The 21233-nt window shown below is 35.0% G+C and overlaps 2 protein-coding genes across 2 annotated transcripts; one reads left to right on the top strand and one right to left on the bottom strand.

Annotated features, from left to right (window-relative positions):
- Positions 1 to 1229: 1229 nt before the first annotated feature.
- terf1 (telomeric repeat binding factor (NIMA-interacting) 1) lies at positions 1230 to 8685 on the top strand. The gene is made up of 10 exons (XM_081353494.1): positions 1230 to 1430; positions 1559 to 1660; positions 3099 to 3223; positions 4144 to 4230; positions 4495 to 4644; positions 5067 to 5176; positions 6587 to 6625; positions 7410 to 7507; positions 8026 to 8096; positions 8190 to 8685. Exons 1-10 carry the CDS (start codon positions 1253 to 1255, stop codon positions 8349 to 8351), a joined length of 1122 nt encoding a protein of 373 aa, XP_081209620.1. The 5' UTR covers positions 1230 to 1252; the 3' UTR covers positions 8352 to 8685.
- Positions 8686 to 8795: 110 nt separating this feature from the next.
- sbspon (somatomedin B and thrombospondin type 1 domain containing) lies at positions 8796 to 17326 on the bottom strand (the record flags this gene model as incomplete). Its single annotated transcript, XM_081353493.1, has 5 exons — positions 8796 to 8913; positions 12952 to 13128; positions 13480 to 13555; positions 14905 to 15099; positions 17101 to 17326. The coding sequence occupies 5 exons, from the start codon at positions 17324 to 17326 to the stop codon at positions 8796 to 8798; spliced, it is 792 nt and encodes a 263-aa protein (XP_081209619.1).
- Positions 17327 to 21233: the final 3907 nt, after the last annotated feature.

Genomic DNA, 21233 nt, shown 5'->3' with positions numbered 1-21233 from the left:
GCATACAGCAGTTATAGAAGTGAATTCCACACACAGCTGAATGGCTTTAGTCATCTAATGCCAGGGTTCAAGATAGCGAGCAACGTGTTCATGGGGTTGAACTAGTCTGACACCTAGTGTTGATTTATTTGCTACACAGATTTTTCTTTCAGAGAGTAAAGGTGAAATATATTATTTATAAATACTTAGGAGTGAAGGGAATGACTTAGTAGATCATTTTAACTGCACATTTAATGTTAATGTTTTCTTCCAACAGCACTGTCACTCAATTAATTAAAGGATTTTAAAAATTGATTAGGCATTAAAGGGATAGTTCACCCAAAAATGAAAATTCTGCCATCATTTACTCACCCATATGTAGTTCAAAACCAGACAGTTGGCAGTAGCCGTTGACTGCCATAGTTTATTTTATTATTATTTTTCAACTATGGCAGTCAATGGCTACCATCAACTGTCTGGTTACCAACATTCTTAAAAATATCTTCTTAACAGAAGAAAGAAACTCATACAGGTTTAGAACAACTTGAGGGGGATTAAATGATGACAGAATATAAATTTTTGGGTGAACAATCCCTTCTTATTTTGATTTAGCTTATATATTTGTATGTACAGTATATAAATTCATAGAGTGTATCCAGGTAGGCCTACATATTATGTACAATTTGAGTTCTAGCAATGTAAATTATTATGTTGTCATTTAAGGAAATATAATTTTATTAATCATTAATTGATTATTTACACAAGGGTACGACAATTAACATAATAGCCATTATTGTATTTATTGTGTAGCCTATAACACCATTATATACTTAAGAAAGATAAGTAGCCAAACCTGGCCAATCAGTGAATTTACTGTTAACTTGCATGATAAAAAGTTGGTCATACCAGTTTCTGTAATTTTATCAAACATAATATTTTAGATTCGTACAAACCAGCAACCACAACACATCACAGTCACAGAATTCATTGCTAGACTACTTACTGGTGTTATTGCTAGGTTCCTAACAAAATGATGATGATTTGTTTCATGGTTGAAGTTACACGGAAAAAGTCAGACCAAAGCAAAGTGCTATAAAATTCACGTAAGTGTTAATTTAGTTGTGATATTGTGAGAAAAGAAGAACCCTGTTTCGATCAAAAAGTCGCTATTGTTGTTTCTTCCCCGTCGGTTGGGGGCGCTGTGGCCGGAGCATCTGATAAACTCCGCCCGCACAACAGTTGGCGGGAACGTTTGTTATTTTTCTGCATAAACATGGATACGGAGTGCACGTCTCATCACGAGATCTCGAGCTCAACTGAAAAAACGAATGTAGTTGAAGTCGAAAGTGTTGTTCAGTCATGGATGGTCGACTATTATTTCGCGACACTATGTCGGCACTTCAAGGCAAGATCTGGACCGGAGTTTCATAAAGCTTTAAAAATATTTGAAGGTAAGAAAATGTTTTTTTGATTCCTCGAAGGATTCCGATAGTTAATGCTCGGTGCGTTCGTTTCTTAACGTTACTTGTATTATAAATGTCACTAATATTGCATTCTCATGTGTTGGTGTTTTCCTCAGCTTTGGTGGATGAGCTCGAGTCATGTTCCCAGAGGTCAGGTCATCACTCTCAGAGAACGATCTGCTGCCTCCTTGCCAGAGTGATAGATGGGGAACAACTGGGTAATGCAACTAACGTTATATAATTAGCATTCATATCATTTCGTGGTATTATTGCAAATGACTGGGAAGCCCAGTATATTTCTTGTATAGAATATTTGATTATAATATAATCATAAATTATATACAAGAATTATACTTGGCTTCAAAGTCATTATTTGCAATAATACCACGAAATTATACAGCTGTAATGTAACTCCAAAATGCAGTCCCGGAAAATCATGGAAATTTGAGTGATTTTATTATAATCCTTTTTGTTTAGAACAGGATTTTTAAATCATTTAGATGCCACAGATCCTCAAATATGTTCAACCCCCATTCTGCATTTTTTTTAAAAGGCTGCTATATATAAAGGCCCAATTTATACTGTAAAAAAACCAATATATATATATATATACAGTACCAGTCAAAAGTTTGGAAACATTACTATTTTTAATGTTTTTGAAAGAAGTCTCTTATGCTCATCAAGCCTGCAGTAAAAAACAAACAAACAAAAAAACAGTAATATTATGAAATATTATTACAATTTAAAATAATGGTTCTCTTTTTTAATATACTTTAAAATGTAATTTATTTTTGTGATGCAAAGCTGAATTTTCATCAGCAAGAACTCCAGTCTTTGGTGTCTTATGATCCTTCAGAAATCATTCTAATATGCTGATTTATGATCAATGTTGGAAACAGTTGTGCTGTTTAATATATTTTTTATAACCTGAGATACTTTTTTCAGGATTATTTGATGAATAAAAAGTTAAAAAGAACTGTATTTATTTAGAATAGAAATCTTTTGTAACAATATACACTACCGTTCAAAAGTTTGGGAACAATAACTATTTTTTTTTTTTTTTTTTTTAGAAATTAGTACTTTAATTCAACAAGGATGCGTTAAATTGATAAAAGGTGATGGTAACGATTTATATTGTTAGAAATGTTTTTATTTTGAATAAATGCTGTTTTTATGAATAAATGCTGTTAGCATTTTACTCATCAATGAATCCTGAAAAAAGTATTCCAAAAAATATATTAAACAGCACAACTGTTTCCATCATTGATCATAAATCAGCATATTAGAATGATTTCTGAAGGATCATAAGACACCAAAGACTGGAGTACTTCCTGATGAAAATTCAGCTTTGCATCACAAAAATAAATTACATTTTAAAATATATTAAAAAAGAGAACCATTATTTTAAATTGTAATAATATTTCATAATATTACTGTTTTTTTTTGTTTGTTTTTTTAACTGCAGGCTTGATGAGCATAAGAGACTTCTTTCAAAAACATTAAAAATAGTAATGTTTCCAAACTTTTGACTGGTACTGTATATATATATATATATGTTATGTATGTATGTATGTTTTCTAAATGTATAAAAAAGTACATGAAAGATTCAAGTGCGCTGGTCTGAAACTTTCACCCATCATGTGTTGTGTTTTTAAGATGTCCATTATGATCGCGTTACTCAAATCACTCCCTTGATGTCAGCGCTGCCTATTTGGGAGTCATTAAAGGAAGCGTCCGATACAGATTTACACGCTAAGATCAAAACGCTACTGATTGTTCAGGTACGTATGCTTAAGAGAGAGTTATTTTATTTAACATTGTAGGGTTTTAATAGGTTTAAAGTCAGCATGAAACCGAAGTTTTGATCGTCTTTTCTTCCCTATTGGGACATATATATATATATATGGAATGACTTATTGAACAAGAAAAATGTAGGGCGGGACTTGATTTTGTCCATCAGGAATTGATTGGATTTATATGTTAAAAATGATGTTCATGGATAAATCCTCTATAATTAATAATATAGGTCGACCTATAGTGGATTTGACCACTAACGATAACTAGGGTCGACCATACTGGCCGATAACCGATTAATCAACCAATAGTTTTTAAAATGGTTACTGAATAAAAACAAACATAACACATAAAATAGTGCTGAACTTTATTATGAAAATTAAAAAAAAAACTTATTGAAGCATGAAAATGTACTGTACATTTTAAACCTTGATCATTAATGTTAGTTCATAGTGCATTAACTAATGTTAAGAGATAAAACTAAAAAAAAAAAAAAAAAAAGGAAATCCCGCAAAACTAAAACTATATTGTGTGGGATTTCCTTGTTTGTTTTTTTTTATATTCGACCTGACGTATTTGGTCTATTCTCTCACGCACCCATCACCTGCAGGTGTGCGATTGTGATTGCTAAGAGATAAAACTTTAAAATGTAAAAATGTATTAGTAGGCTAAATGTTGAAATTAACGATGAACAATACTTTTATTAACCTTAGTTAGTTACAAATGAGCTCTTATTGAAAAGTGATAGCATTTCATATAAATCCAAACTACGAGATAAATAGCTACACAAAGGCCATAGCATTGAAAATAGACACATGTATATTGTATATATTATTATATAATCAAAATAACAAAATATGGCGGTAATAATTAATAAAAATGTAACCGTATTTTCATTGTGTCCAAGTCTGTCGCTGTGTGTGTGAAGAAAGGGAATTCAAAGTTGGCAAAGGAAACCCTGCAGTGGCTGGAAAAAGAGACTCAAATACCTGAGGTGTGCATTTACCTGTTACAGTTTAACATGCTTTTCTTACAATGCAGCAAATTAACATCGTGTGTGTGTGTGTGTGTGTGTGTGTGTGTGTGTGTGTGTGTGTGTGTGTGTGTGTGTGTGTGTGTGTGTGTGTGTGTGTGTGTGTGTGTGTGTGTGTGTGTGTGTGTGTGTGTGTGTGTGTGTGTGTGTGTGTGTGTGTGTGTGTGTGTGTGTGTGTGTGTGTGTGTGTGTGTGTGTGTGTGTGTGTGTGTGTGTGTGTGTTAGAAACTACAAGGAAAGCTTACCGCCATTGTGAGTAAGAAAGATGCTTATGATCCGCTTCTGATGAACTTCACTTTCAACCAGCTGTTGGAGAACATTGACATGTTCCTCGACGCGGTCAACCTGGAAAGGTCCTCCGTTTTCTTACTCGAAGTATGAGGCCCTTTTTGTTTTACATACAAAAAACTGATCCACTTTCCGACAAACTGACTGATTTGTGTGCTACCTCCTGTGGGAAAGAGAATCCCTGTGCTAATGGGCATCATTGACTGTGGTTTCAATGCGGTTACCGTACTGTGAATTTGCATAATGATCTCTTAGAATTGTGTTGTTTTTATGGGGGTACTGAAATATTGCTGTTAGCTTCACCCTCAATAACCACCTAAGAAAAGTAAAGGCAACACATTGAATATGCAGTCATGTTGCCGCTAATGGGTTACTTTGACTGTGATTTATTGACCGTGTAGTTTACTGCTTATTACAAGAAATGTGAATTTTCATCGTGTGTGTGTGTGTGTGTGTGTGTGTGTGTGTGTGTGTGTGTGTGTGTGTGTGTGTGTGTGTGTGTGTTTTAGGCAGCATCAAAAGTGGTTGAAGCACGTCATGAGAGATCAGAGAAAACCTTATCTGAACAGGACAGAAGTGAGAGGATACCGTCCAGCCCAGAGTCAATTCAAACAGAAGAGTAAAATTATCTTTCTCATCTACAAAACTTTTAAACTGCAAATGTCTATGATTAGAATAAAATAACATTTTATTTATTGTGTAAATAAGAAATAAAATTTTCTAAAATAACATTTAATTTTGGTCTTATATATATATATATATATATATATATATATATATATATATATATATATATACAGTGCAATGCATAAGTGAATACACCCATGCTAAAGTTGACTAAAAAGAGGAATAAAAAATCATCTTTTGGAAACTGAACTTAATGCCTTAATTTAAAAAATTAGGAAAAATCCAACCTTTAAGGACACCAATTTTCTTTGTGAATGAATAATGTATCGTAAATAAATAAATGTTCTTCCTTAAAATACACGGTGCATAAGTGAGTACACCCCTATGTTAAATTCCCCTTGGCATGGTTTTATTTCAGTTAGCCTAATAGCTGGTTTGATTTGCATTGAGAGATGATCTTATGGAAAGTACCCCATGCCAATCTCTAGGTATGATGTGGGGCTATTTTAATTCCAAAGGCCAAGGGAACTTTATCAGGATGCATAGTATCCTAAAAAAAATAAAATAAAAATCTGCCTGCCTCTATGGGAATTTAACATAGGGGTGTCCAAACTTATGCACCCTGTATTTTAAGGAAGAACATTTATTTATTTACGATACATTATTCATTCACAAAGGAAATTGGTGTCCTTAAAGGTTGGATTTTTCCTAATTTTTTAAATTAAGGCATTAAGTTCAATTTCCAAAATATGATTTTTTATTCCTCTTTTTAGTCAACTTTAGCATGGGTGTCTAAACTTATGCATTGCACTGTGTGTGTGTGTGTGTGTGTGTGTGTGTGTGTGTGTGTGTGTGTGTGTGTTTGTGTGTGTGTGTGTGTGTAAGGGATAATGTACAGAGAGGCGGTTGTTCTAGCGAATACAACCCCGACAGGCTGTCCTATAACAACCGCCTCTCTGTACATTATCCCGCTTATTACATGGCTACCTACCAAATAAATCAATAATTTGACACAAAATATTGATTTAAAAAGGACTTTATTGATTTAAAAACAATTGTATTCCTTCCGCTAAATCTCTAAAGATAATAGTCTGTTCCGTCTACGGTTAGAATCCTTTTTTCATGGCAACGGTGTGTTATACTTAGCAGGATATCAATAAATAACAGACCGCATTCTACATTAGAATTCAACCAAGCCATGTAAAATATATATATATATATATATATATATATATATATATATATATATATATATATATATATATATAAACATAAACCTTTTTGTTCTAAAGTAAAATCTTAAATTGTAGAGACCTTTGTGGATTTTTCTTATTTAATGTATGTTTTATTTAATGTGAAAATGTATGTTTAGTTATTGCTTTATTTATTTGTTTCCATACAGAAATGAGGCACAGGTGGATCAACTGGCGCTAAATGTGAGGTGAGGGCCTTGAAAGTTATTTCAACAGCGGCATTCGTTGTTACAATGTTGGAATTTTAAAGGCCCGTTCACACAAAGAATGATAGTAATAATGATAAACATATAGGTACATTTTTCTAAATATATAAGAATTGCAGTGTCCACACCACAGCTATAACGAAAACAGAACAGAGAAACAATATCATTGGAATCACTTTCAGAACAATGCCTTCAGCTGATGAACCATAAAAACATTGACAGCCAATCAGATTGCTTTCTGCTTTAAAGAGCTGGAGCATTTAAAGCGACGGACGACAAAACTGCAGCGCCCTTAATATAAACTGTTATCATCCGCTTGTGTGGATGCTGCTAATATAGTAATTGTTCCGGTTATATTTATAGTTATCGTTCTTGGTGTGAATGGGCCTTGAGAGTCACCATACTGACTAACACTGTTGCAATTGATTAATCGACTGATCAAGGTTATTCAATCTAATCACTTTTATTTGAGATTACCGCAATGGTTGTCAATTAAAAATTTTCAGGTTTTGTCATGAATTTTATTATTATTATTATTATGTATGATTCAAAGTAAAAAAAAAGGCTTACACTGTAAGTGACAACAGAAAAAAAAAATTAAATCAAAATTATTTGTATGACAAATTATCAATAACAAGCTGGCATATGATGTCACCTAATTTTTTTTATCACTCATACCAACTTGTATTTGCTTTTATAAACTAATTGCTTTAATAATTGAAAACAAATTAAAAACATAAAATTGACAATTCTGTATGCGTCACAGACCCAGAAGGAAACTTTTTTCCAAACAAACTCATGACCCGTGGAATCCAGAAACTGCTAAGAAAGCGCGAACCACAGGCAAGAGAACCTCCATTTGCAGTAAGTTCTCAACCAATGGATTTTTTGTGTGTGTAGTTTGATGTATATTGTTTTACTGAATAATTTTGTACTTCTGTATGTTGTTAAAGGGTTAGTTCACTCAAAAATGACATTTTTCTCATTAATTGAGGGCATCAACGACATGAGGGTGAGTAATTAATGACAGAGGTTTCATTTTTGGGTGAACTAACCCTTTTAAGTAGTATTGACAACATGTGCTCGGTCTCATGTTGTTCCAAACCTGTTATTTTTCCATGAGAAAAATACATAGAACTTAACATCCTGTAGATCTTTTCAATGCGGAAGTTCATATTCACCATTTCACAGATGATTGTATGTTCTGGTCTTAATAACATCAAAATTGGTTTAATGTCATAAAACATCATGATTATGTACAAATGCGCATTTCTTCAAATTTCTCTTTTTGTGTTCCATAGAAATAACACCATGCGGGTTTGGAACAACTCATTCCATTTATAAATCTCTAACATTAATACATTCTTATTTTATCCACACAGAGCTTTCTAGGAGAAGTAGTAGCCCTTCGGAATTACAAAGCGATGTTAGTTTGACTAGCAAAATCAGGAGGGTGAGTTACTCTGAAATGTGTACTGTTCCGTTAAATGTGTTTACAGCACAAGTATTTGAACGTATAAACCGCATCAATGTTTGTTTGTTTCAGAAGTGGACTGTGATAGAAGATAGGAAGCTGAAAGCAGGTGTGAAGAAACACGGGGAAGGCAACTGGAGAATGATCCTGAATGACTTTGAGTTTGACAACCGCACCGGTGTTAATCTTAAGGACAGATGGAGAACCCTGAAGAGTAAGGGGGAGGACTTCTGAGCTGCCGCCGTTTTTTTTTTTTTTTTTTTTTTTTTATTATTATTTTATGAACTTTAGACTTAAAGTTTTAATTATTTAAAACTTTTGGTTAATTAAAAGTTCAGAAATACTGTTTGGCAGAACAGTGTTGGTGATGAATAGTATAACGTTCAAAGTGTTCTATTGCTGTTTGCTTATACTGTAAGGCCAACATTTGTCCAGTAGAGGTTGCAAGTGAGACAAATGAAAGCTTAGTTTTGCCTTTAATTGTTCCTGGATTTATTTTTACAGAAAAAAAAAAAAAGTTTGAAACAGTACTGTACAAAAAAAAAAACTAAAGAGCTTTTAATGTTTCAAAATGTGTGATGTTTTTTTTGTTGTTGTTGTTAATATGTATAATAGAACATATTGCTTATTTGTGGATTTTAACAAGGACTTTGAAGAAGCAGTCTTATTTATAGACTGTTAAATGAAAATGAAGCTGTGCACTTGAGGGCAGGAGCAGTGCTGTAGTTTCTGTACTTTCCTCCATGTTCCTCTACAGCGAGGACTTCCCACCGCCTGCCAGTGTAGAAGCTCATCCCTGCCAAGATAAGAAGAATCAGTAACACTTTACAATACTGTTCCGTCATGAATGAGTAACTACACAGGAGCAAATGAATAATACAACATTAACCCTCTGGGCTTCTTCGTAAAATAGTCACACTTAGCTTCCTCCCGCCCGAAAACGGGCGAAGCCTTAAAATTTTACTTTACTTTTTCCCAGGATAACCAATCAAATATATTTTTGTTCTATAATGTTTTCTGAGTATTATTTAGAATTTTTTTAAATTTTTTATGATACTTTGCATTAATTATATAATTTTTATGAGCTATTTTTTCCATTAGAATTAATATATATATTTTATTTATTTTATTTTATTTTTCAATAAATGTAACCATACTATGGAAGCTTGTTTCCGCCACAAAATAAAAAAATAAAAGATAATTGCGACTTTTTATCTCACAATTGTGAGTTTACATCTCGCAATTCTGACTTTATTTCTCAGAATTGCGAGATATAAAGTCAGAATTGCGTGATATAAAGTCAGAATTGCGTGATATAAAGTCAGAATTCTGAGATATAAAGTCGCAATTGCGTCTTATAAAGTCAGAATTCTGACTTTTTTTCTCACAATTGCGACTATATCACGCAATTCTGACTTTATATCTCAGAATTCTGACTTTATATCACGCAATTCTGACTTTATAACACATAATTGCGAGTTTATATCTCGCAATTCTGACATCTTTTCTCAGAATTGTGAGATATAAAGTCCAATTCTAAGGGGGGAAAAAAGACGGACTTTTTTTTTTTTTTTTTTACCTCAGAATAGTTTATATCTCACAATTCTGACTTTATAACACGCAATTGCGACATTATATCATGCAATTCTGACTTTATATCTCCCAATTGCGTGATATAAAGTCAGAATTCTGAGATATAAAGTCAGAATTGCGTGATATAAAGTCGCAATTGCGAGAAAAAAAGTCAGAATTCTGACTTTATAACACGCAATTCTGACTTTATAACACGCAATTGCGACTTTATATCATGCAATTCTGACTTTATATCTCCCAATTGCGTGATATAAAGTCAGAATTCTGAGATATAGAGTCAGAATGCTGAGATATAAAGTCAGAATTGCGTGATATAAAGTCGCAATTGCGAGAAAAAAAGTCAGAATTCTGACTTTATAACACGCAATTCTGACTTTATATCTCAGAATTCTGACTTTATAACACGCAATTGCGACTTTAAAACACGCAATTCTGACTTTATATCTCGCAATTCTGAGAAATAAAGTCAGAATTGCGAGATGTAAACTCGCAATTGTGAGATAAAAAGTCGCAATTATCTTTTATTTTTTTTTATTTTGTGGCGGAAACAAGCTTCCATACCTTTCACATCAAAATAGTGCAGGCCTAAAAAAAAAATTTCAAGTGAGAAGAGCGCCATCTAGTGGCTTCAAAATGTATTAATTTATGTCATGTCCAATAACCGCCTATAGGCGGCCTATAGCTTTTTTATTTATTTGATTTATTCCCATTCGGAAAGAAAAAAAATTATTACTAAGCAACCACTGAATGGATGGAACAACACAAATTATATATCATTTTAAAGCTTAGGATCTCAGCTTTTTAATGCATCTAATTACATTTATTACCTAGCTGCGAAAATATTCTTTACCATATTTTTAAAAAATCTTGCCTTGATTAACAGAAAAGTTGATGTCATTTGAAAGCTTAGAGTCTGAACTTTACAGTGAATGTATCCACTTTGAAAAACTAGTATTGCTGAGTTATTTGCTGATAAATAGAATTTCTTTTTTTTCATAATCTATAAAATAATGTACTGCAATGTGTCAAAAACATCATACAGCTCATGAAACATTCTCAGATAATTGAAAATGGCACTTCATTTTTTACAGCATATTATTACAATTAAAATGAGCCCAAAATTAACATAATCTATTGCTTTTATGACAAGATATTTTTCATGGAGAAAAAATTGCCCATGAGGGGGTGTCAAAGACTGTACAAAAAGGCTGTCTCTTTTCCAAATGCTGTAACTTTTGATTCCTTTATCCAAAAATTATTGTAATAATTTTCCTGCTACCTTATTTCCTTCCTGAGTTATTCCATGACAAATAAGAAAGATATGCAAAATCATAATAAAAATTATATATATATATATTGTCTTTTATCCGCTGTTTCTTGGCAGGACAATGTCCAAATGTAATGTAATTTATATTTTCAAAAAATTTAAAAAGAGTTCTTTCAAACGATACCTACCTTTTGACTCTCCTTGCTATAGTTTTGGAGTTATTATGATTATATAATTTTTATATAGTTTGGGGCAAACTTTTTATATAGTTTGGGGTAAACTATATAATTTTTATATAGTTTACCTATGATCACGTGCGTGATCATAGGTACCAAACCTATGCGCGTGAACTCGGCAATCGACTGATTTGGACTTAAACCGAAAACAGGATGTAAACACAGGTATTTGCGCTGGCTTAAATAACATCATTTTTATACATATCTTTCACATCTACTGCAGTCAGATCCACTCGTGTTCACTCTGAAGGAATCACTCACATTTTCTGTGCACTTGTAATGACACATCAAGGATGTTAAGAGGCTAAAAGCAGGTTTAGTACTTGCCCCATTGAAGTCAACAGGGTGCAAATTTTAAAAATAGAATAACTCGGTGTAGGCAACACCGACTTTTGTCGTTGTTCTCTGTATTGACAGCACTCCAAATGTACAAAAAAATTAGCTCAATGTTAAAATTGACCGGAATTCTCCTTTTAATGTATAATTAATTCTAAAGTGAAGATCATGGTAACCCACTAGTAATGACTCAAGTAATCCTTCAGAATTACTAGCATCCTAAAGTGAAAAGCATGATAACTTTTAGTCATTGTAAGGTTTTGTAGTAATTGCTTCTGATGGATTTGGTAGTACTTGAGTCATTACTAATGAGTTACCATGATCTTTACTTTAGAAAACTGATCCAAAGACCAGTCATTCCTTTAGAAGGCTGTAGTAACACTTAAGTAATTACAAGTAGGTTACTGCCAGATCTTTAGAAGTAATCATGCTTTGTGCTTTACTCTCACTAATTATGAACCTGTATAGTCCTCTAGGAGGTATACATCAATAAATGGCTTTAACTTTCGAACATTTAAAATCAATACAATAAAAGCTAATAAACCAAAGCAAAACAATATAAACTTATACATGTCTGAAAAGGAGTAGGAAGAAGATTAAGCTTATTTAATTGTACTTCACTACTCGTTAATAATCATCAGAGTGGCTTCATGGTTAAATCATTTTAATCCTATCTTAATACTATACATTTACTATATATATTTATAATTATCCCCACAGACCAAAATAAAATAAAAAAAATACAAAGAAAACATTCATATTTACATGTATAAATCCACCATATATAATAAGTAGTGTTAAAAAAAAACTACACTACACTACACTAAAAAGTTGCACTACCCCCTAAAATTATATTTCCCTTCTCTATTAAATTTTTTTTTTTTTTTTTTTGAATATTGCCAGGGAGTAGGGTGTTTTTGTGCTTTATACATTATTTGTGCTGTTTGAAAATATCTTCTTTTTTTTTTTTAAATAATGAATTTGTGTGAGCTCTATAACCAGTATTATAAATTATTCTTATGGTTCTTTTTTGCTAAATAGATAGTGATGCATTTATAATTATTGCCCCAAATCTCTGCACAGTAATTTAAATGTTAACATCAGTGTGCAATAAAGAATGTGGAGTGATATGTGGTACCGAAATGATTCTTGAAAGTTTGTGTACATGTTTTATGTGAGATTTCCAGCTTGTTTTATGATCTATTATCACCCCAAGAAACTTGTTTTTCAAAAGTCTGTAAGAGCCTTTTGTGAAACCTAGATATCTCATGAATTGTGATGTTGTTTCAGCATGAAGACATACTCTGACCTCACAATGAACTTGTAACAGAATGTGCTGTTGTTGCTGCATCAGTAACAGGTCCTCTAGTTTAACAACACTGTGGCACTATGGGTACACTACCTCTCGGCTAGGTTACCGTCTCCTTGACAGCCCCGACTGTGGTTACTCATAGCTGGAGGTTGGCAAGCCACGCAAACAGTGTAGCCCTCCCTCAAATACTGCATCCAGCGTGTATTGGGTCTGTTCTCCACCGTGCAATGCGGCGTCAGAGACTCCATCTTGAACTCCATACAGAAACTGTGGAGCACATCATCATTACATGTCTTCAAATCTTCCATTGTGTTTATTGTAAGAAAGTTATAAGAAACAGTCACATTGTGAGATTTAACATTGTTTCAGTTCACATTCAAAGTTTTACATGGCGTTTCAAGACAAAGTCGCTTTCAGTGAAAGCTAAATGCTAACAGCTAAATGAAGAAGGCATTCGTTGTTAATACTGTGTATTGCTAATGTTATTAGTTTATTACTTGTCTGTTTTTGTGACTTTAAGTAATGAACTATTTGTTGAAGTGAGTAAACAGGCTTCTCCTCACAAATTCTCATCATCAACAGTCTCTTTGTGTTTGTTTAATCGACGGTGATACATACCCAGCATCCATTTGGGCCCCATACAAATCATGTGTTCTGCCTTTGCTGTACTCCATTGTGGTAATAAATGCTGCTCCTGGAAATAATCCAACACAGCCAGTGTTTAGTTTCAACCCATAAACGGCTAAGTGATCAACTTTGGACCATCAAGTTGAAAAGTCCCTTGATTTCTGACTGAAGTTCACTGGGTTCTTTAACAACAAAGCTCTGCCAATATAAGCAAGAAGGTACTTTAAAAGCAATACTCCCTTGTGAAAAAGAAGTGTGCTGAATTGTTTTGGATGTACACTTGTAGAGTACTTCAAATCTTGAAAAGGTATACTACTAAAAACTGCAATTGCAGATAATATATCAATTACATAAAAGGCCACTTTTTTTAATTCTTTAAAAATAGTGCACTTTGTGATGATGTCAAAATAAAAATGCTTCTTTAAAATACATGTTAAATCATTATGTTTTAATAATCTTTCGTCAGGATTGTTAGAAGTTTACACTTATTATGATCTGGTGACTAACACATAGGCCTATTCTTGATCATTTGTAACTGTACAATGTTATTTGATATTACATTTTGGCCTGGTTTCACAGACAGAGCTCAGATTAAGAAAAGATTGGGCCTAAATTCAATTTAAGTAGCTTTTATAAAAGTGCATTAGAAAAAAAAACATTACTGATGTGCATCTTGAGACAAAACAATGGCACTGATATATTTAAAGATGTGTCAGTACAAATTGCTTTTAGTTAAAACAGCTCAAACAAGCATTTTAGTCTGGGACTATCTTAAATCTAAACCGGGGATTAAGTAAAGAACTAAATTGCAACATCATCATTACAATGTGTAATTACAAGTATTTAAATACATGACATACAAGTTTCATTAGAAATTGTTTCACAGACTAGGCCTTTCTTATGGGATCAGGCCTTCTTAAGCTAGTCCCAGACTAAAATGCATGTTTGAGCTGTCTTAACTGAAAGCAACTGACATATCGTAAAATGCCTCGATCCACTTCAAGGTTTTTTTCTAAGGTACTTTTAAAAAAGCTACTTAAATGTCCTAATTTAAGTCCTCCTGGCTTAATCTAAGCCCTGCCTGTGAAACCAGGCCATAGTTTATCATAAATGATTTTCGGTGCATCACATAAAGACAATTTAACTATAGGCCTATATATTTTCATTTAATTGTAAACAACATGCAATTAAGTGTCTGAAAACATTCACACTTAAGTGTATTATTTCTGTAATAATTTCTCTTTTTAAAAGTATGCTGATACTTTTTATACAAGGGTTGGCAGTTTTGCAAGAGCTCTTTAAAAAAATCCAAATGTGTTGTCCATGGAAAACTCAACTTTATAATGATTACACTATGGAAGTCACTGTGCATTTTGATCGAAAAGATGTATAAGCCATGTTGACTCAGATTTATACCTTGCGTCTGAAAGCAAAACTGGCCCTGGCGATCCTGATACTCCATGCATCCGGCCTGTTCCTCCAGCCTTGGACAGGCCTGTCCGCTATTTTGGGGCAGTCTCAAAACGCTGCGTCTCCGGACCCGGAATGAGGGCTGGCAGGGCTGTGCGCACCCGCTCCAGTGACTCCACTCACTCACTACACATGGCTGGGCTTAAAACACAACCCATGGGTGAGAAGTTGCACAAATCTACAGGATATATCAGTAGTTCTCAACCAGGTGGCTGGGGCCAACTAGGGGGTCCTACAATCTTAAAAGTAAATGTTCGCGAAAAGGGAGTTTCTTTGCTATAATTTACTATAAACTGGATTTACAGTTAGAATTATATTAAGATTATTTGTTACACAACTTTTTATAACACTTAATTATGATTTTCTTAATATTCTCATTTCTTAATATTTACTGTTGTAACAAAATAATGTCAACATTATACTGTCCACGTTTGATGAGTAGCCATGTAATAATTGAGATAATGCACAGATGTTGTGTTTTATTTCAATTCAGAGAATCTTATTTTGGTAACATTTCTTTTCCTTTACGTTCACATTTCCTGTGTTTAGTTCCTTTGTGTATTAGTTTCCATGGTTACTGATTAGTATTACCTTTGTCTTGTTTAGTTCCTTGTTTATCCATTTTTATATGGAGGCTGCATCTAAAATCGCATACTCTCTTATTTTAAATAAGTAATTACTTTGTGACAGCTAAAAAAAAAAGTATGTTCTATATTGAATGTAATCCGGACTACTACATTTGCAATGCTTTATCATTATCACGTGACATACCAGCATCAATTGCGTCGCTTCCCTGCCATTCGCAAATCCTCTCCCGTGTCTTCATGGGATAGTAAAATGTCTATTGTATGTACACTTCAGAATCTCGCTGAAAGTAGTAGGTCATCCGGGTACGTTTTGCCTACTCTTAAAATGAATACTGTGAATTCGGACATATTTAATTAGTTACATACTGTTTTTCGCCTGCTATATAGTAGAGAAGTATGTGATTCCGGATGCAGTCATTGCCCTCTTTGTTAGTCTAACATGGTTAGTTATTACCTTTATGTTAAATAAAGTCAGAATAAAGCTTGTGATTGTCTTTACTTCCTTATTGTGATGTAAATTCGATTGAAACACCTTCTCAAAAGAGAAAAAATGTAGACCGGAACTTGATTTTGTCTATCAGGAATCGATTGGATCATTTAGATTTGCTATTTCTGTGATGTCATGTGTGTGACATGTTCCGCCCTCACGCCAATAAACACAACATCAGAGAAGAGATGTTGTTTCAAGAGAGAAGGGACATTATTTTGATTAAAGATTATGAGGGCACATGATTATTATTTTTTTTTAATCATGTGCACGGATAGTACTGCAATATTCCATAATAAGAAATAAGAATTATCAAGTTTGATTTCCTGGTGACTTTAAGCTGTCACGGTTGGCCATTCTTTGGATTGTGTTAACTCCTACATTTTTAGATATTATTCATCTGGGTTTATTCTAATAAAAGCTAGATCCTGGGCTCAACTACCCTGCCTGAAAACTGTTACAACAGTCAGCTGGTAATTATCCTAAAATATAAGATTTATTCATCAGTACAGGCCATGTCCACACTTTTTAAATGAAAACGCCGTTTTCAAATGTATCCGGATTAATGTAGACGTAGCCCCAGACAGCAACATAGTGTAGGCCCAGATCCGGTCCACATCCGGTACGTGTGGAATCCCAGATGTGGGCCGGATATGGGCCGACACTATGTTGCTGTCTGGGTATTTTATCATGGTCACTGTGATTTTGTCAAGTAAGACATATTCCTGGAACAACATTCCTGTCCGAAAATTTTGTCCTAACCCGATCTCTACCCCTAAACCTAACCCTACCCATAAATTATCCCTAAAATCAGAGGGAAATTATATGTGAATAACACTGATGTAGAAGCTTGGTTGGTTGTAAGCCTTAAATTGACATAAACTGTAAACTTGTCCTTCAAATCTGATTGGATGATTGGAATGTTGATCCAGGAACATGTTGTGCTTGATGAAATCAGGTTCACCATTTTATTATTTGTACTTATTATATGATTTAAATCTATATTTAAAATATATTCTTTACTGTGTTCAGAAATCAGTTTGTCAACTGCCCAAATATACCACTTACCTGGGCACTCAGTTGGGTAGTCAAAGCAACAGTCTTTAGTCTTTACACACCTCTCATCACAATAGCACATCCCATAGACACGGTCCATCCTCCAGTCTGTAGTGAAACAGGTGAAATCTGTGCCTTGACAGCACCTTCCCGAGCATCCCCCTTCAGCAAAGTGGTGCATCCCAAAAAGAGCGGCCACCACCAGTAGGGAACTCTGATCCATTGACAACAACCCCATAATGTCCAAAAAGAACTCCCTCAGTGGTATAAAAAGGCAAAAGTTCCTGTTAACGTCTTCAGTTCCTCTCAAAGTCAAAGCAACAGGTCTCATTCCTGGCGAGGAAATGAATCTGTCACAGGTGAAGTCATCCTTGCCGAAGGAATCCTTGTGACCTGGAATTCCTGTGACCACACAGCTCTTCTGTTTGCCCAGATAAAAACACGTTTCCAGAGAGCTCGGGCTAAAAGAAAAGAGCTATTCTGTGGAACTAAATGTCCTCCCCTGATTTGTCTGTAAAATTTGTCTCTGCCCTCGTTTCAGCACACAAAAGTGGACGATAGATGTTACACGATAGAAATGTTGTTTGAGTGGAGGGTGTGTGAGAGCTTTCTCTCTCTCTCTCTCTCTCTCTCTGTACTGCTCTTTTGGCCGCTGTGCACCGGCATACCACATCAAACTGATCTCAGATCAGTGCCCAGGTCATTTCCACCGGGCAGCCGAAGCTTGTACAGCAGGGAAACAGAGGGAGGAATGTGAAGATTTGGCCTGGCTCCAGTCTACAGAGCCTGGGGCAGCACACGGCCCTGTTGCTGTCACATCACCATGCTTCTTTTCCAGCCCATGAGCGCATACACCTCTGCTATGCAAACTCCCAAAGAGACCTTCGATGTTATGTTTGGTAATTAACTGAGGTATGTCTGCAACGTTTCCTCTTTGGAGAATTGAGTTGTTGAATTAGTTCTTGTCTAATCAGTACATTGGATTGCAGTGCCGTAACTGAATCAGAGTCAGGATTCTCATGAGAGTTTTTGTCCTTAAAACGCTCTTGTGTGTAGGACTAATTTATTAAATGTCTCATCCAAAGCCTCCGTTGCTAATTCCAAAACTTCATTTTAGAGCTAGTAATGGAGGCTTCAGCCAGGAAGAGCGTCTCTACTAATAGGGAAACTGTAAGTTTATCTGCTTCAAGAACCGCGCTGTTATTTCCTTGCTAGTGAGAAATGTTGTGTAGCTTTTAAGCTGTTAAACCATTTTACTGACAACTTGTTTCTGTGCGAGTGTGTGTCTGTGCTGTACGTGCAACGCATTCTCACGCTTGGGCGTCATATACTGACGCTTTTGACATTTCGTCTACATCGAACGCACATGGCACCCTTTAGCGTCAATATGACACGCACAGAGTCATATTGTAGACGAAATGTCAAAAGCGTCAATATATGACGCCCTAGGATGAGAACGGGCTTCTTGGAGAGAGAGCGGGAAAAAGATAGCATGCGCTTTCCGTACATAATAAAATGTAATTTCACGGCAAAAACATGGAAATAATTTGTCATTTTTATCCTGTTGTTTATATATTTTTTGTTTGGTCAGTGTCATTGTGGGTTTTGGTTCTTTTACTGTTGTAGGCTGTAAGGACCTTTGAAATAACTTAAATAATTTGGCGAAGTGATATGGATACCGTCTAGACCTGCGCAAAACTACTTTAGCCGTGCCTTTCCCTGAAAATAATAAGTGCAACAGTCGGGTTCAGGAAGTAAAAGCTCCATTCATTTTCTCCATAGGGAAATCGATTTTGAACGATAACTTTCAAACCTTTAAATACAGGCCTACTGTGAGCAACGAGGTTGATAATCAGTGATATTTGCTTCTGTTGAAGCTGCGTTATTTCAGCTTACTTTTAAAATAATTGTATTTAACAGCACAATTACTGGTGAAACACTACATTACCCTAGCCTGGCAAGCCAGACCTACATCAAGATGTTGGGTCTGGAAACTCACCATAGACACGGCTCAATCCGAGGGGCGGGATAAACGGCTGTCTTTCAAATTCACTCTGCACGCAATAGGACAGCGCTTCAACCAACCAGAGCGTTTTCCCAACAGCCGAGCTAGTTGATAGATTCAACTTTTGCCATATCTGGCCGGCAAAACGACGAACACATCTTCCTTTTTTTAAGAATGACTTAAGTGCCGTTCTTTGCTCTTTTCTCAAAGAAAAACTTAACTCCAAGTCCTCCAGAGTCGCGGCCAAAGCCGATTCGAAAGACTGTTCTCCAGCAGCAGCCGTCATTCTTTGTTTTCAAGTGGCAGGTAACCGTCGCAACTCTGTCGTCATTATGTTAAGCCCGCCCCCGCCTACTCTATACGCGACGTGATTGGCCTGACCCAATTTAGGTTTTTGCAGCTCGAAAGTCTATGGAGAGTTGCTAGACTACCCTGGCTGCAAAATACATTTTGCTGCCGCTAGGGTGCGTCTAGATTTCTAGGCTAACATTACCCATGATGCTGTAGAGAAAATTACACCAATAAGTGAGCACGCGGCAAAATAGAATGGTGTAATCGAGTCTAACTAAGCTCTCATAATACTTAAATATTCATATATATATATATATATATATATATATATATATATATATATATATATATATATATATATATATATATACATATATAGCAAAAACCTAAAATATATTGTTTATATATTCAGTATAATCAACAAGTTTAATATTTCTCCATCGTTTTTAAATCAATAATGCTGTTCGCAATGCTTCATGGGATTGTAGTTCTTTCCCTCTGAAAAAGGGGGTGGGAACTGTTGAACTCTTTTGCACACCTTAGAACGTTCGTCAACCAATCAGATTTAAGCATTTAACTGCCCCGTAGTATAAGGCTGGAATAGACAACTTTTGCTCAGATTTTTTCCCCCATTTTCAGTCAGAGTTGACAAAATTCACAGAAAATTGCATAGTGTATGATGAGCACAAACTCGGATTATTAGCTTCAGACTATAATTCCATCCAGTCGGAGAATATCAAAACAAGTTTCATATTTTGAGGTGATTTTAGAGCACATAACGTTGTGTATGACACGTCGCTACTGAAACCGAAACTGTCCTCTACTATTGCAAAAAAATACAATACAAATACAATGGCAATACAAAAGAAGAGAAGAGAAGATTAGCCAAAGTTCTTGGAAAGTTTCCTGTTAGCTAGGAAACATCACAGAAGGCATGAAAATGTTGATGTTTTGACCAGAACTTTTTTGGTTCAGACTGTTGTGCCCTCCACGGGGAACTCAGACTAATCATGAGAGGAATGAGGGTCGGCTCATGCACAGAGAGCAGGATCAAGGGAAAGACGGGATATTAGTGAGAATTATCCTCGATCTGTTGAGACTGCCGGCAGTCTCGACTGCTTTGATTGTTCAGTGTAACAAGGGAGCCAGTTCAAGCAAGAGTAACACTTTTTAACATCATCATCAATATCACCATCCCAGTTAGCAAAAATATCTTCTAAGAATGTTTTGCGAACCCTCTGGTGCAATTTGGTCATTTTTTACAGAATTTTTTTTATTCATTTATGTTTTGCCACTTGCTATGTGGACAAAAAAGAAAATCATGGACATTATTTGAAAAGGTTAAATGGTCCTGAAAAAAAAGAAGTCACACTTGTATTGTTCGCGGTCAAAAACTATCACATTGGAAATGAACGGGAGGCGAATTTCATCTACTGAAAACGTTTGGTACTAGCCTGGTTAAAACCAGACCCTTCTCAGTTGAAACTGAGTGTAGGGTCTGGGGAAGCTATGTATACAAATCATTTCCAAAGGGGCGTCACCAACTGACGTAGCTCAAATTCATCTGGGCGCAGTTGTATAGTCTTAAAACCAATCAGATCGATGAAGGGATGACGTATGCTTCGAGTGTTGTTCTTTGCTCCGGTTTTAACGAAAACGGTAAGTTTAAATCGCTCAAAACAGACGCGATAATTGATTCGTTTATATACTGTCTATGATTCAAACGAGTGATGTTTCACGGCGGCAACCGGCGTCACATGTTGACGCTAAAGGGTGCCCTTTGTGTCGGATATTAAAGAAATTTCAAAAGCATCAGTATTATGACGCCCTAGGATGAGAATGCTTTGCA

Source organism: Scardinius erythrophthalmus, assembly GCF_964197995.2.
Source record: "Scardinius erythrophthalmus genome assembly, chromosome: 22".
NCBI lineage: Eukaryota > Metazoa > Chordata > Actinopteri > Cypriniformes > Leuciscidae > Scardinius > Scardinius erythrophthalmus.
Note: the sequence above shows the minus strand (reverse complement) of the source record. Positions and strands in the feature narration are given on the sequence as shown.